Source organism: Crotalus tigris, unplaced genomic scaffold (genome assembly GCF_016545835.1).
Source record: "Crotalus tigris isolate CLP2741 ecotype Arizona unplaced genomic scaffold, ASM1654583v1 scf7180000017694.5664430, whole genome shotgun sequence".
NCBI lineage: Eukaryota > Metazoa > Chordata > Lepidosauria > Squamata > Viperidae > Crotalus > Crotalus tigris.
In genome coordinates this window covers 1,824,971-1,838,541 of record NW_024096572.1, presented here as the reverse complement: position 1 = coordinate 1,838,541, position 13,571 = coordinate 1,824,971, and the positions used below count along the sequence as shown (strand labels likewise).

The 13,571-nt window shown below is 35.9% G+C and overlaps 1 protein-coding gene across 1 annotated transcript in view; it reads left to right on the top strand.

The window, feature by feature from the left end:
• Window positions 1-13,571, top strand: part of LRP1B (LDL receptor related protein 1B) — a 794,402-nt gene that overhangs the window by 405,525 nt on the left and 375,306 nt on the right. Inside the window, exon 3 of the mRNA XM_039338160.1 lies at window positions 11,987-12,124. Coding sequence (XP_039194094.1) covers window positions 11,987-12,124 — 138 coding nt within the window. The remainder of the gene's footprint in view (window positions 1-11,986; window positions 12,125-13,571) is intronic.

Below are 13,571 nucleotides of genomic sequence, written 5' to 3'. Positions count from 1 at the left end.
ATTTGCTCCAACTGAAGATGCCTATTATGAATTCTGTTTGCTAAAGAATTTCAGCTGGTGTGGTCCAGAAGAAGAACCTTTTCTGCTATGGCCGTCGCCCTTTGAAATATTCTCCCCACACTGCTGGCCTTCTGGTGGCTTTGCCAATTGACTTTGGGCCCTGATAGTATTGAATCCATCTTTCAGGTCTGGATGTCTTCTGAGCAAAGATTTCAACTCAAAAAGCCCAAAAGGCAAAATGAGAAGTATAAGATTGTTTCGGGCTCTGCAGAAAATGTGAAACGTAAAAATCTTGCTGGCATTAGAAGGAAAAGCAAAACAAAGCCAAACAATTTATTGCTTGGAAGAAGAGGGAGAGATGCTAATTCTCTCTCTCTTCACTTCTGTCTTGTTTCTTTTAAAGCTTGATGGCTTTTTTTTTTTTTTTAGTTATCTCTGTCCATGAAATGCTGAAACCAGGCTTCTTTTGTCCACTGCTTCTAAACTTATAATAAATTATTCATGCATATCTTGGTTCTAAAGCAGATCTCAAGCTCTATATCATTTATAATGCTATAAAACCTGGTGTGAAAATATCTGCAGAGCTTCTGTAATTAAGATAGAAAAAAGAAATATAGATCGTATTTATAGAAACTGTACGTGAGCACTTTTATGAGAATGACAGTTTCAGCATATTCTGTATTATGTGCACAAGGATGTACCGTAAGTAGTCTTTTGAAGATATTCTAATGGTCTGTTCTCTGAATATATTAGTTATGTACTGTTGTGCAATTTACTTCAGTTGGGGAAGTGTAGAATGGCTCCTGGTTCATTAAAGGAGATGAAACTCTCCTCATAAAATTAAATATGCCTACTATTCTCAGACAATACTTCCTGTATTGCCTGAAAATTTATATACTTATAACTTACACTAATAACTTATTACATTTCTGTTAATATGTACATTAGTTTCATCATCACCATCATCATCTTTTCAAGTGACTCATAGGTGTCTTAAAGTTAAGGAACGACCATTTACATGAGCCAATGTTCATGTCTTACAACAAATGTAAAATCCTGCTTTTAAATCACAAGAAAAATCGATTAACCTTTTTTTTAAATTTACTTTGTTGAAAAGAACTTTAAACATTAATTATTTAAGCATTCTGCAAGTTAAATTTTTGGGAGGTTGGGAAGGAGATGGGGATACATTTCCTTTGATTTGGAATTCAATCATAAAAGGAAAGAGATAGCAGAGCAACAGTTGGTGGCCATTTTTTTTTTAACTTTGGCATTGGCCATTTGCAGAGTGAGCAAGCTGGCATTATGGGAACCCACAACTCATAGGTGGAGACCCTCATCCAGTGCCCCAAAGCTTCAACAAAGGATAGATAGACAAAGCTATTAAAAATATGGATCTGTCTTATAGCTATATTAATAGTTTGTTCAGGGGTTAAAGGGATTATTGAATCCAAATTTATATTAGTTTCATCAGTTGCCTTCATTTGCATCATGACATTATGATGCAAGTAATATAATTTGCAAGTACCTAACATGTCATAATGTAAATAGAGGAAACTGACAACTAACAAAGTTGCAACTGGAGTATTCTGGATGCAATACACCTCAATATTTCAAGGTGCTAACTGGATGAAAAATTGATCAGTTTTATCTGTAATCTCTAAATGGTGGACTGCTAAGTCAAGGTTTCACCGCATTGAATTATAGCATATAAGCTTCAGGTTATGCAATGACATTTTTTTTTTGAAAAAGAGGTGCTGAAGAATGTATACTTTTAAAAATATGCAGAATATCTTTGACTTAACAACATTTGAAGTATTTTGCAACCAAAGATCAATGGTGCATTCTAATTTTCCAACTAGTAGTCCTAAAATAATGCATAAAAAGTGTTCAGAATTTTAAAAAGCCCTGAATTTAGTCAGTAAGGCAAAGTGCATCCTCTTGTGATTTCTTAATTGTACCTTTTCAAATGCCAAGCAGCTTTTTTTTTACTAACAAAGTTACAGTTTGATATTGCTTATTATTAGCTATGCTTCATTCATACCAATCTGACGTTTTGTAACTTAATATGAAGTAATAAGAACTGGTGTATTGCAAATTTTCATTTTGTGGCAGATAATTTTGGGAGGGAATACTTTTCAAAAGTATTGGAAGTATTTGGTTCCCTCATAGCTTGAGGGAAAATTCTTTTTTTAAAAAAAAAATTGTTCAAAATAGATTTTCAAAGCGACCCATTCTAATATTGAACTTCTAAGCCAGTGTTTCTCAACCTTGACAATTTTAAGGCATGTGGACTTCAACTCCCAGAATTCCACAGCCAGCATTGCTGGCTGTGGAATTCTGGGAGTTGAAGTCCACATGCCTTAAAATTGTCAAGGTTGAGAAACACTGTTCTAAGCAATCTTCATTTTAGCTGTTTATAGTCATAGCAGTTGGCATTATTATCATCATCATCTTCTTCATCATCATCATCATCAAATCTGTATAAAAGAATTAAGCCCATTAGTCAGAAAAATAATAATAAAAAATAAAGATATATCAGTAGTGAGAAAGATTCTAAGATGGTGGCCACAGAGGAAGCTTGGTTACATCGTGGGAAGAGAAGTTGCTATTAAAGTAAGTTATCTTAAACTAAGACAAAACAGTAGAAGAAAAGATAAAGAGGGAAAGATAAGTGAGAAAAATAAAAAAACTGAAGAAGAGAAAAAGCAAAGAGGGATCTGCAGAGCACAGAGGAGAATCGGCTGTGGGGCGGAGAGGAAAGCCAACTGAGGGCAGTGCAATGATCGGCAGAGAGGAGAAACAGGAGAGCTGGTGAGATAGTGGAGAAGGAAGGAGAGCTAGCCAGGGAGAAAACAGGAGAGCTTACTGTGAATCATCCAGGCTGCTCTGTTTGCTAAAGGAAGCAGAACACCGGCACGACTGACCAGCAAACAGGAGCCATTTGGCCGCAGAACTGTTGGTGGGAGTGGTGGAACGCTACAGCATAGTAGACCAGGACCTACAGATGGCAGCAGACCAAGTGCTACGGATGGTGGTAGACCAGGGCTTACAGATGGCAGCAGACCAAGTGCTACAGATAGCAGTAGACCAGGCCTACAGATAGCAGCAGATCAGGTGCTACAGATGGTGGCATACCAGGGCCTATAGATAGAAGCAGACCAAGTGCTATGGATAGCAGCAGACCAGGGCCTGCAGACGGCAAAAACCAAAAATTGGGATTTTCAAACAACAAACTCATGGAACAGGTGACTGATACTTTTGTGGTATGCAATACATGTTCCATGTATGTGCTTATGCCCAAAGATCACACAAACTATACATGCATTAGATGTAAATTATGTAAACTAGTGGAGGAAAAAGTAAGGAACTTAGAAGCAATTCTAGCCAAACCCCAATCTACGAAAGAAAGCTCCACCCAAACCGAACCAATTAATGAACAAATAACTCCCAGAGGATTTGACCCTACTGATAAACCCTTGGAGGAAGACAAGTGGATGTATGTCACACATAGAAGGAAACACAATACTCAAGGAAAGAAGCAGCAAACAACTAACAAACCCCTTCTGCCCAATCCTACCCAACCAGAAATAGCCCCACTAAAACTGAGCAATCAAGTTCTCCCCTTAAATGGAAGCATGCAGATCCACAACCTCCCCCTCAAAGAAAACATGCAGATGCCTAGCAAAGGAACAACTTCAAATATCCCTTTAAAAACCACATCAACAAACAAACCAGAAATAAACAGAAAAGCACCCCAGACTGCATCTCCCAAAAAAGGAAGGTGAGTGTTGGTAATAGGAGATTCTATCCTCAAAGGAATGGAATCATCCATCTGCAGACCGGATATACAATCTAGGAAGGTATGTTGTCTCCCCGGAACAAAAATCAAAGATGTGGTTGATAACCTAACCAAAATAATTAGGCCTACTGATTACTACTTTCCTCCTCCTCCACATTGGGACAAATGACACCACAAAGAACCTGAGCACAACAGTGAGAGGTTACAAACAACTAGGCAATAAAGTTAAGAAGCTAAGAGCACAAGTAGTGTTCTCATCCATACTCCGAATGAAGGCCAACACCCATTGAGGGGAAAAAATTCTAGAAATAAACCATTGGCTAAAGGGTTGGTGTCACCAAGAAAACTTTGGTTTCCTGGATTGTGGACTGCATTTCCTATGCGAAGGACTCCTGGCAAGAAATAGGCTGCACCTCACAAATAACAGGGAAAAATGTACTTGGAAAAAGACTGGCCCAACTTATCAGGAGGGCTTTAAACTAAAATTGAGGGGGCAGGATGACCAATCTTTAGAATCTCTAGAACCCAAAAACAATCATAAATCCCAAGAAAGCAAATCAAACAATGAGGTAGGCAGAGACGAGAAAACAGAAAACCAAAACAACAATCGGGAGATGCAGGAAACATGCCCACGGACAGGAATAAAAGTATTAAATGCTTATATACAAATGCTCAAAGCTTGGGGAACAAACGGTGAACTAGAAGAAATAGTACACGAAATCGTGGGCGCTCCATCACTGGAGATTTTTAAAAAGGGACTAGATAGTCACTAGTCTGAGATGGTATTCTTCCTGCTTGAGCAGGGGGCTGGACTAGAAGACCTCCTTTCCAGCTCTATTCTATTCTATTCTATTCTATTCTATTCTATTCTATTCTATTCTATTCTATTCTATTCTATAGTATGATGGAACACATCGTGATCTCTAGAATTTTAACACAAAGAAATAAATTTTGTAAGTTATATATTTGAACATTTGTATCTCATTAGAATCTATCTTCACAGTCTCCTGGTTTCCAGCCTCGTATCTTAACCACTCCTACAAACTGGCTCTGACAATAAACAAGGGGACTGTTAAAAATTATCCCCTCTTGGTTTCAAATATACTAAGCACACCACTGCTTTAATTTTGTTTACATTTTATACATTATTGCTAGTTGCTTTGCAACTATGACATTTATGAGACAGAGAAAGAAGGAATTAGTGGTGAGCAGTGAGAAAACTAATCTTTTGGTGATACAAAAATTCTAAGAGTCAGAATATCAAACATCATTTCTAAATAATCTCTACATACTGAGTGAATGGCCCAGGTGTTTATGGCATTGCCAGGGATCTTGAAACTGGGGTGTATAGCTGAAAGAAAATGCCAACCTAATGTTTGACTAATGTTAAAAAATTAAGTAGACTTAGAAGAGAAAAAAATGAATAGTACTTAAACTGGTAATTATTAATTGAAATCCTATCTACATAAAGTTATACACTTCTGGGATCAAGCAATTTGGAATAATTTGGGGCCTGCCATTTTCACCACAGAAGGGAGAACTGGTTTAACCCTGAGGAGACCCTTCCATATTACATCTTATTTTGTTCAATTAAATGTTGGAAAGCTCTTTCATGTTTGAGGTAGTCCAGACACTCTGTAACATTATTTCTGAATGGCAAACAGTGGTACAGATATGGCATCTGAGATTAACCACTAATTTTCAATTTCTTTCTTAATGATCTAAAGATAAAATTTTAGTTTTCATAGTAGCTAATGTTTTCAATAGTCTGTTCACCAGTTTCCCAAGATCCCTTTCTATATGATCCCCACCAGCATAGCTCCAGTTGATTTCTCTCTAAACTTAGGGTGCTTTTTTGTCTCAGTTTATTTTTGCCATTTTAATGCCCCTTTTCCTTGTTTGATGAGATAGAGCAGTGATGGCAAACCTTTTAGAGACTGAGTGCCCAAACTGCAACCCAAAACCCACTTATGTATCACCAGGTATCGGGTGGGTGTGGCCACTCGGCAGTCACAGCTACAGTGGGCTTGGAAGACTGGGTGGACATGGCCACTGGATGGGTGTGGCTGCAGTAGTCATGGCAGATTGGTTGGGCATGCCCAGGGTGGGCGTGGCCACCTCGATGTTGCTTATGGGGAGGGACACCTGTGTGAGCTGGGCAGAGTTGGGGGAGATCCAGGGGGTCTCTGGTGGGTGGGATGGTGGGCTCCCAATGACAGCTCCAGGCTGGCTGGCCTTAGGCCAATGATGGTGAAATTTAGAGACCATGTGTGCTGGGGCGGTGGTGTGTGCCCACAGAGATGCCTCCGCATGCCACCTCTGGCATGTGTGCCATAGGTTCGCCACCACTGAGATAGAATCTTTCACTGTCCCCTTCCATTAGAGATTTCCTAAGTATAGATTTTACATTCAGGACTGTACATGTGTATGTGTGTTATGTACACTTCTACAAGTTCAATTTTTGGTAATTTAGACAATAAGTAGGAAAAAAAATGCAACAGTAGGAGTGGATTAATATTTACAATTAGTTTACAAGACAAGGATTTTGAAACTGAATGCAATCTTGGTAATTAAACTATAAATAGCACTGCAGATGCAATGGAAGAAGTAAAAGATTACATATCCTTCACTCAGATATCATTGAGTCCATACTGTTAGGGTTAGCTGCTCATTTAGTATTTTCTAACCATTCAGGTGCTGATCCCAACATAAGCTCTCTTCTCAAGATAATTTGAATTAGTCACTTAAGCAAAACTCTGAAGCCCTTAATTACACTTCAGCACTTAAAAGCAAGAACCCTGAATAAATGGCACTCTTTTGATTGGACTTTGGAAACTTTCAGTTGTACTGAAATGAGCCAAAATATCTCTTCCTTCTGAAAATTTATACATGAAGCAATTCTTTGTCTTGTTGCAAAGAAATGGTTTTTAACTTGAGATTTATCCTCATGAAGATTATGAAATAACATGCAAACCTAATGGTTAAACTGCAGACATGTTTTAACTGTGCAGACAATAGCTCTGCTCTTTGTAACACTCTTAACTGTAACATTGTTATTTGTTACAGTTACAGCCAAAATCCTTATCCACTTTTATTTACAGGCAATGTCATTGATAAAAATAATCAGTTGCAATACCACACAATAGAGAATTATTATATTCAAAAGGATTTGTGACTTGTTATTATTGTAATTACAATACTGAAATTATCAGAAGCTAGTTAAACAAGAATATTATTATGTTGTTGTTGTTGTTAATTGCGAAGTCGTGTCCGACCCATCGTGACCCCATGGACAACATTCTTCCAGGCCTTCTTGTCCTCTACCATCTTCTGGAGTCCATTTAAGTTCACACCTACTGCTTCAGTGACTCCATCCAGCCATCTCATTCTCTGTCATCCCCTTCTTCTATTGCCCTCAATCTTTCCCAGCATTAGGCTCTTCTCCAGTGAGTCCTTCCTTCTCATTAGGTGGCCAAAGTGTTTGAGTTTCAACTTCAGGATCTGGCCTTCTAAAGAACAGTCGGGGTTGATCTCTTCTAGGACTGACCGGTTTGAATGCCTTGCAGTCCAAGGGACTCGCAGGAGTCTTCTCCAGCACCATAGTTCAAAGGCCTCAATTCTTTGGCGCTCAGCCTTTCTTATGGTCCAACTTTCACAGCCATACATTGCAACTGGGAAAACCATGGCCTGGACTATAGCACTTTTGTTGGCAGGGTGATATCTCTGCTTTTTAGTATGCTGTCTAGATTTGCCATAGCTTTCCTCCCCAGGAGCAAGCGTCTTTTAATTTCTTGGCTGCAGTCCCCATCTGAGGTGATCTTGGAGCCCAGAAAAATAAAATCTGTCACTACCTCCATTTCTTCCCCATCTATTTGCCAGGAATTGAGAGGGCCGGATGCCATGATTTTGGTTTTCTTAATGTTGAGTTTCAAGCCAACTTTTGCACTCTCCTTCTTCACCCGCATCAAGAGGCTCTTTAGTTCCTCTTCACTTTCTGCCATTAGCATTATTTATAATATTATTATAAAAAGAAATATATGACACAAAACCAAAGAGCAAGTTTATAGGAAGTTATAGCTTACAAAGGGAGTGACAGGAATAGGGCATTATAAACAATCTCCATTTTGTTCTATTTTCTCTTTTTTTAAAATAAGGATCTTTTTTCAACAGAAAGTTTAATTTTACAAGGTTATATTCTAAGTACATGGCCACCTCAGTTTTGTTTGATCTCTATACAGTTATTATTTGTTTACAATAAGAATGTTCTGTGAAAGGCCAAATAAAAATACATAGTTTCATCAAAAGTGAAGCCCCATAGAAAATTCATCATATAAATCGCATTAAAAATTCAGATTGGTTGCCATTTTCTTCCTTATATGTTTGATGTAGACCTTGGAACAGTCAGTTCAGTAACATTTTTTTTTCTTTAAAAATTAATAAAAATATTATGATTTGACTATAAAGACTAACTTTTGATGCAGCCTACATGTTAGATAATTGGGGGTAAATCTCAGTCATTGAGAAGTGTTGAGATCTGAATATAATAGCTGATATAATTACTTGCCTATGGAAAGATGTTCCAGAAAACTGTATGGTATAATCAGTCTTCTCTTGATTTACTTGCCATACACTAAATAAATAATAAAGGACTAACAAAATGGGTAAATAGTAAATAGTAAATCGATAACTGTCACAAAGGTGTGCCACTAAATAGCTAAATTTTAATGAAAGAACCCAACAGCTCTACAGTTCAGTAAACCTCTGTTGACTGTTTGGATCAGATGAATGGAAAATGTAATTCTTTGACCGAGATGCACATCCTGGCTACCACAGATAATCTTTGGCCAGCCACTCATTCAGATATTTTGATGTCTACTGTCTCTTAGCTGTCTAAAGTATTCATATATATTTCTGTAAAGAGAAAAATAAGAAAGCAATGGTAGTTTTAATGTGTTCAGTAATGGACATTTAGAAATTGATATTTACATTTTAGTAAAAGACTTAATGATAATAAATTTAAATGTCTTTGCTCTGTAAAGTGCATGGAAATTATGCTTTTATCCATTTCAAAAATCTCCTTTCATAACTTATTTATGGGTTTAAATTTTATTGCCCAGATACTCTGTTCTTCAGGAATATAGTATTTTCATTTCAGCCTATACTTATAAAACATGGGCTTAATGGTATTTGTGTGGGTTTCTAGTTTAAGTATGGTGCTACTTTGCCTTAATTACAGTCATTAATCAAACGTCATTACATAACATTGCAGAGAGACACCGTGGGTGTTGATATTATAAATTTGCTGCAGAAATAATTTGTTGGTTGCTTGTACGATATTGTGTCAGGTATCTTGTGATGGGATAGCTTTCTTCAAAAGTGCAAGTAGCTCTAAGATGTGATCCATCCTGAAGCATAATTCACTCCAGTTCAGATTATGCTAGGTTTATTTCTTAGTATGAAAGATTGACTTGTCTTTTGCCTTCTGTAAATATGCCTTGTTTTTTTAATATTTGCATAATAATCTTGCATAGAATATTGATGGCATGTCTTCCTTTTTTTAACAATACTTGTTTACTGAAATTTTACCAGATAATACAAAATGAAATAAAAAAAGAAAGAAAAAGTAGAAGATGGGGTAGGAAGTGCAGAAAATAAAAAGAGAGAAATGGAAAGAGAGAAAACCAGAAAGAAAAGCATAAAAGAGGTTATTTCTGACCTTCTTTACACCAATTACAAGTAAACATAACATCTCTTTTCCCCTTTAAAGTTACATTACAGAGATCACTTCTTCCCATATCTCTTATCTGCTGATTCCATCAGCAAAAACAGTAATGGTTCTATCCAATTTCACCAAAACATCATTAAAGGATTTCCAGAATTTTATGAGAATACTTGTTATCTTATCCCTACTCAAACAAGCTCATTTGATATTCTTTACTTTTGTAAAATTATCTCACATTCTTAATCCTTAATTTGACTTTAAGGTGCTATTGAAGGATATGGTTGACATCCATATTTCCTTCTTCCTATCCTAGATATTTTTCCAACCTTCAACAGGCTATTTCATTACGTAGCTTGTTTTTCATCTCTTAACTTAATATCTGTGTTTCCTCTCTATTTTGTATCTCTCTTATTTTTCAAAACCTCTGTTTTGTTTTACAAGACTTCCACTTTGACTTTAATTTTGTTTAGCAGTCCATTCAGTGATCCTACAGATTCTTCCAACTTATTTTCAATCCCAACTTTTTTCTCTTCATTGAAAACTCTTTTAACTGATGTGTTCACATAAACAATATATTGTTACTGTTATTGTAGCTATGGATTTCTTTCCTAGTTCCTTGACCCAGTGAAATCTTTCAAATTTAATACTTTTTCTGTCATTCTGCAAGTTTCATTGTTTTTCTAGTAATACAGTATCATTTTATCAAGAGCAAAAAGAGTTTTTTTTTTCTTTTTCACCCTCTCTAGTCATTATGACTTTCATTTCCTCTAGAACTCCATATTTCTATGATCACATGGTCTGTTTAAAATTACCTTTATCTTTTCATTTTTTCAAAATCCACCAATTATTTTCTTACTGACAGTCTAAAAAGTCTACATTCCCACAAAGGTATTATTTTATTTATTTAATTTAAAAAACACTTTACCAGAAGTCATAAAATTTCGAATCGAATCCTTGCTCTGTTTAAGCCTTTCTTAAACTAAATTCTTATCAAGATTTTTTGTCCTTAATCTTAAATTCTTTAAATTGCTATCTAACTCTTTGATTTGTAATGAAATGAAGGATCACTCACTGTGATATTATTTTGACTTGCTGCTGGAAAGATCTTTATTAGCATTAGGATAGTTTTAATAGACAACTGTTTTAGAAAATAAGGTTTAGCAGATGCAATATCTTTATACGCTCCACTGCAGCTGGAACTTGTCATTGTTCCTGTATTTTTCAGACTCACAAATCAACTCTAATCCTATCTTCTCCTTGCAAGGAGCAGCTGTCTGGGGCATGTGGGTAATCTCTGGAGAGGCTCTGTTGGCCCAGGCACATTTCCCAAATATTAGTCTACATGACAGTATCATCTCTGCTCCTTCAAAGATGACTTAAACCACCATTGCTTCACCCAGAATATCCCCTTCAATTATTTTTAATTTGCCCTATAATGACAATTGATAGTAATTTATTATAGGATATATTAAATGGCTTGCATACATAGGAAGTGATCTACGGAGTTAAAGTAATTCAGGTAATTAGTGGTCATTTTATCTGCAAATGGTAGGACTAGCATTATATAACTGTATTCAGTTTCCAGAACTCTTTGCAAATTAATTTGAGATCTATTTTTCTTATATAATACACACACAGAGAGACATATTCATATTAGTGTAGGTTTAGGTACAAAGTTTACATATGAACAGAGAGTATGAGAAGTGATCTAGGAGAGAATCTTCACAATAATAATTTATGCTGCTTGCCAGGGTTTTTCTAAAAAACAAAACAAAACAATATACATTTCATTGTACAGATACCCAGAACTTCATTCAGACTCATTCTAGAGCTCAACTATTGTCTGGAAAAAATAGAATTAAAGCATTATTTTTATAACAGGCCTTAAATAATAACTTATATAGAAAATGTCAGGGGCTATGTCTGTTAGTGTGTGTGTGTGTCTCTCTCTTTGTGTGTGTGTGTGCATGTGTATGCGTGGGTGTAACAATGTCTGTTTATGGAGATCATATTTTTTTCTCTTCTCTGAATTGTTGACTAACACTGGCTTATATTAGAGTCCCAAGCTCTTGTAATGATATTGAAAAATAATAATTAAATAAAGTTTGCCACAATTTAAGCACTGTCCTTAATTTTGCTAGATATAAATTTCAGCTTCTATAAACTTTAGGAAAAAGCAGCTCTGCCACAAAAGTGATAAATTGCGTAGTTTTAAAATAATCCTCTTTAAGCAATTGATTTTCCTTTAATTATGTTAATCCTTATTAAGAAACTATAATTCTGCTAGTAATGCACAGAAAAGCTGCATAGCAGACTAATGTATGAAAAAGTTTGTAGCTAGCATAAAAATGGAAACATTATGCAAATACATGATTGTACAGTATTTTCTTTACACTTAGTAATCCTTATGTATCTGAACAGAATTAAACTGCTGATTAATTACCCTTTTCTATTATCTTTAGGTCCTGAAAAAATAGAATTTATGTGCCCCCTGAATCATATCAAATGTACTGGCTCAGACAGATGTATTCACATGTCTCAGCTCTGCAATGGCATTTATGATTGTCCTGATGAATATGATGAAGGAGCACATTGTCGGGGTAAGTGACTTTGGGGGTATGCAAAGAAAATGCCTGGATTCTTTTCAAAAGAGTGTCTTATATATTTGAAACTACACCAAGCTAGAAACTCTCCTTTGCCTACTTTTCTTTGTACCACTTAGAAACTGCCTTCCTTGTCAGATTGCACTTCATAGTTCCAATATCTGAGGGTATGTGATGGAATGTAGTAAGCTGGATTCCCAGGAGGGAGGGAGTGCATTACAGAGTAATAAGAGACAGCTCAATTCAGTCATTTTGTGTGAGAGAAAGAGGGTGAAGACAGTCCCTCCCTAATAGTTCTCAGATTACACCAGTGTTTCTCAACCTTGACAATTTTAAGGCATGTGGACTTCAACTCCCAGAATTCCACAGCCAGCAATGCTGGCCGTGGAATTCTGGGAGTTGAAGTCCACATGCCTTAAAATTGTCAAGATTGAGAAACACTGGATTACACAGTAGATGGGGATAGAGAATGCTTCAATTTGGCAAGATTCTGTCTATAGGTGTGGAACAATAAAGAACTCAGCTTAAAAGTATCACTACATATCTTTTCTGGTTGGGGCCTGACTATGTAATATTATACATCAATATAGCTTTCTCATTCCAGTAACTATGAAATCTGTTTTTTTTTTAAATTTTATCAGCAGTTGTTCATGCCAATCCAAATACAATATTTTTGGTTATTGTTTTTCCTGTAATTGCTTCCTTGTTCAATCCATAAACAATATCCTCTGTACTGATTCCATTTTGCTACAAGGTGAAACATTGTGATCTTTGCTATAAGACTTCTGAAGTTATTGCTTTGCTACATCTTATTATCTCTTCATTTGTTCTACTAAAGTCCTTCTGCAAGTTACCCATTGTCTCATTTTAATGTGTACCAGAATCAGTTCTGCCATTTTCTGTGTCTTCCTGCTCAACATTGTTTTATTCAGAACCTATGTATTAAATTACAATTTTTGTGCTTCTTATTCATGTGTCAAATTCATTTGTCAAGTCTCTTATCTCTCACCTCGACATGTGTACCTTAAAAAAAGGCAATGTCATTGCAACTGTAACTGGCTATCATGATTAAATATTCAGTATTATATTCAATGCTGGAAATATATATTGAAGTCATATTTTTTTCAGATGACCTTCCATGCCTAGAAGGTTAGCTAATATGACATGATAGAATGAATTGTATTATCAGTCTTACAAATTTAAACATAAAACATGTTAGATATGAGAATAACTATATCCTGTACTGTTTTATAGTAGTGGCAATATAATACTTCAATCTATAAACTATTTCACATCTTCCTTGAATAAAATCCTTTTATTTTAAAAACAATTTTATACAATGTGTAAAACATCGGAAACAGTATTTATTCTTTCTCACCATGATTTTAAGGGGGGGAATCAATTTTCCTCAGGAAGCTACATGAAATAGGGGCATACTCTCTTA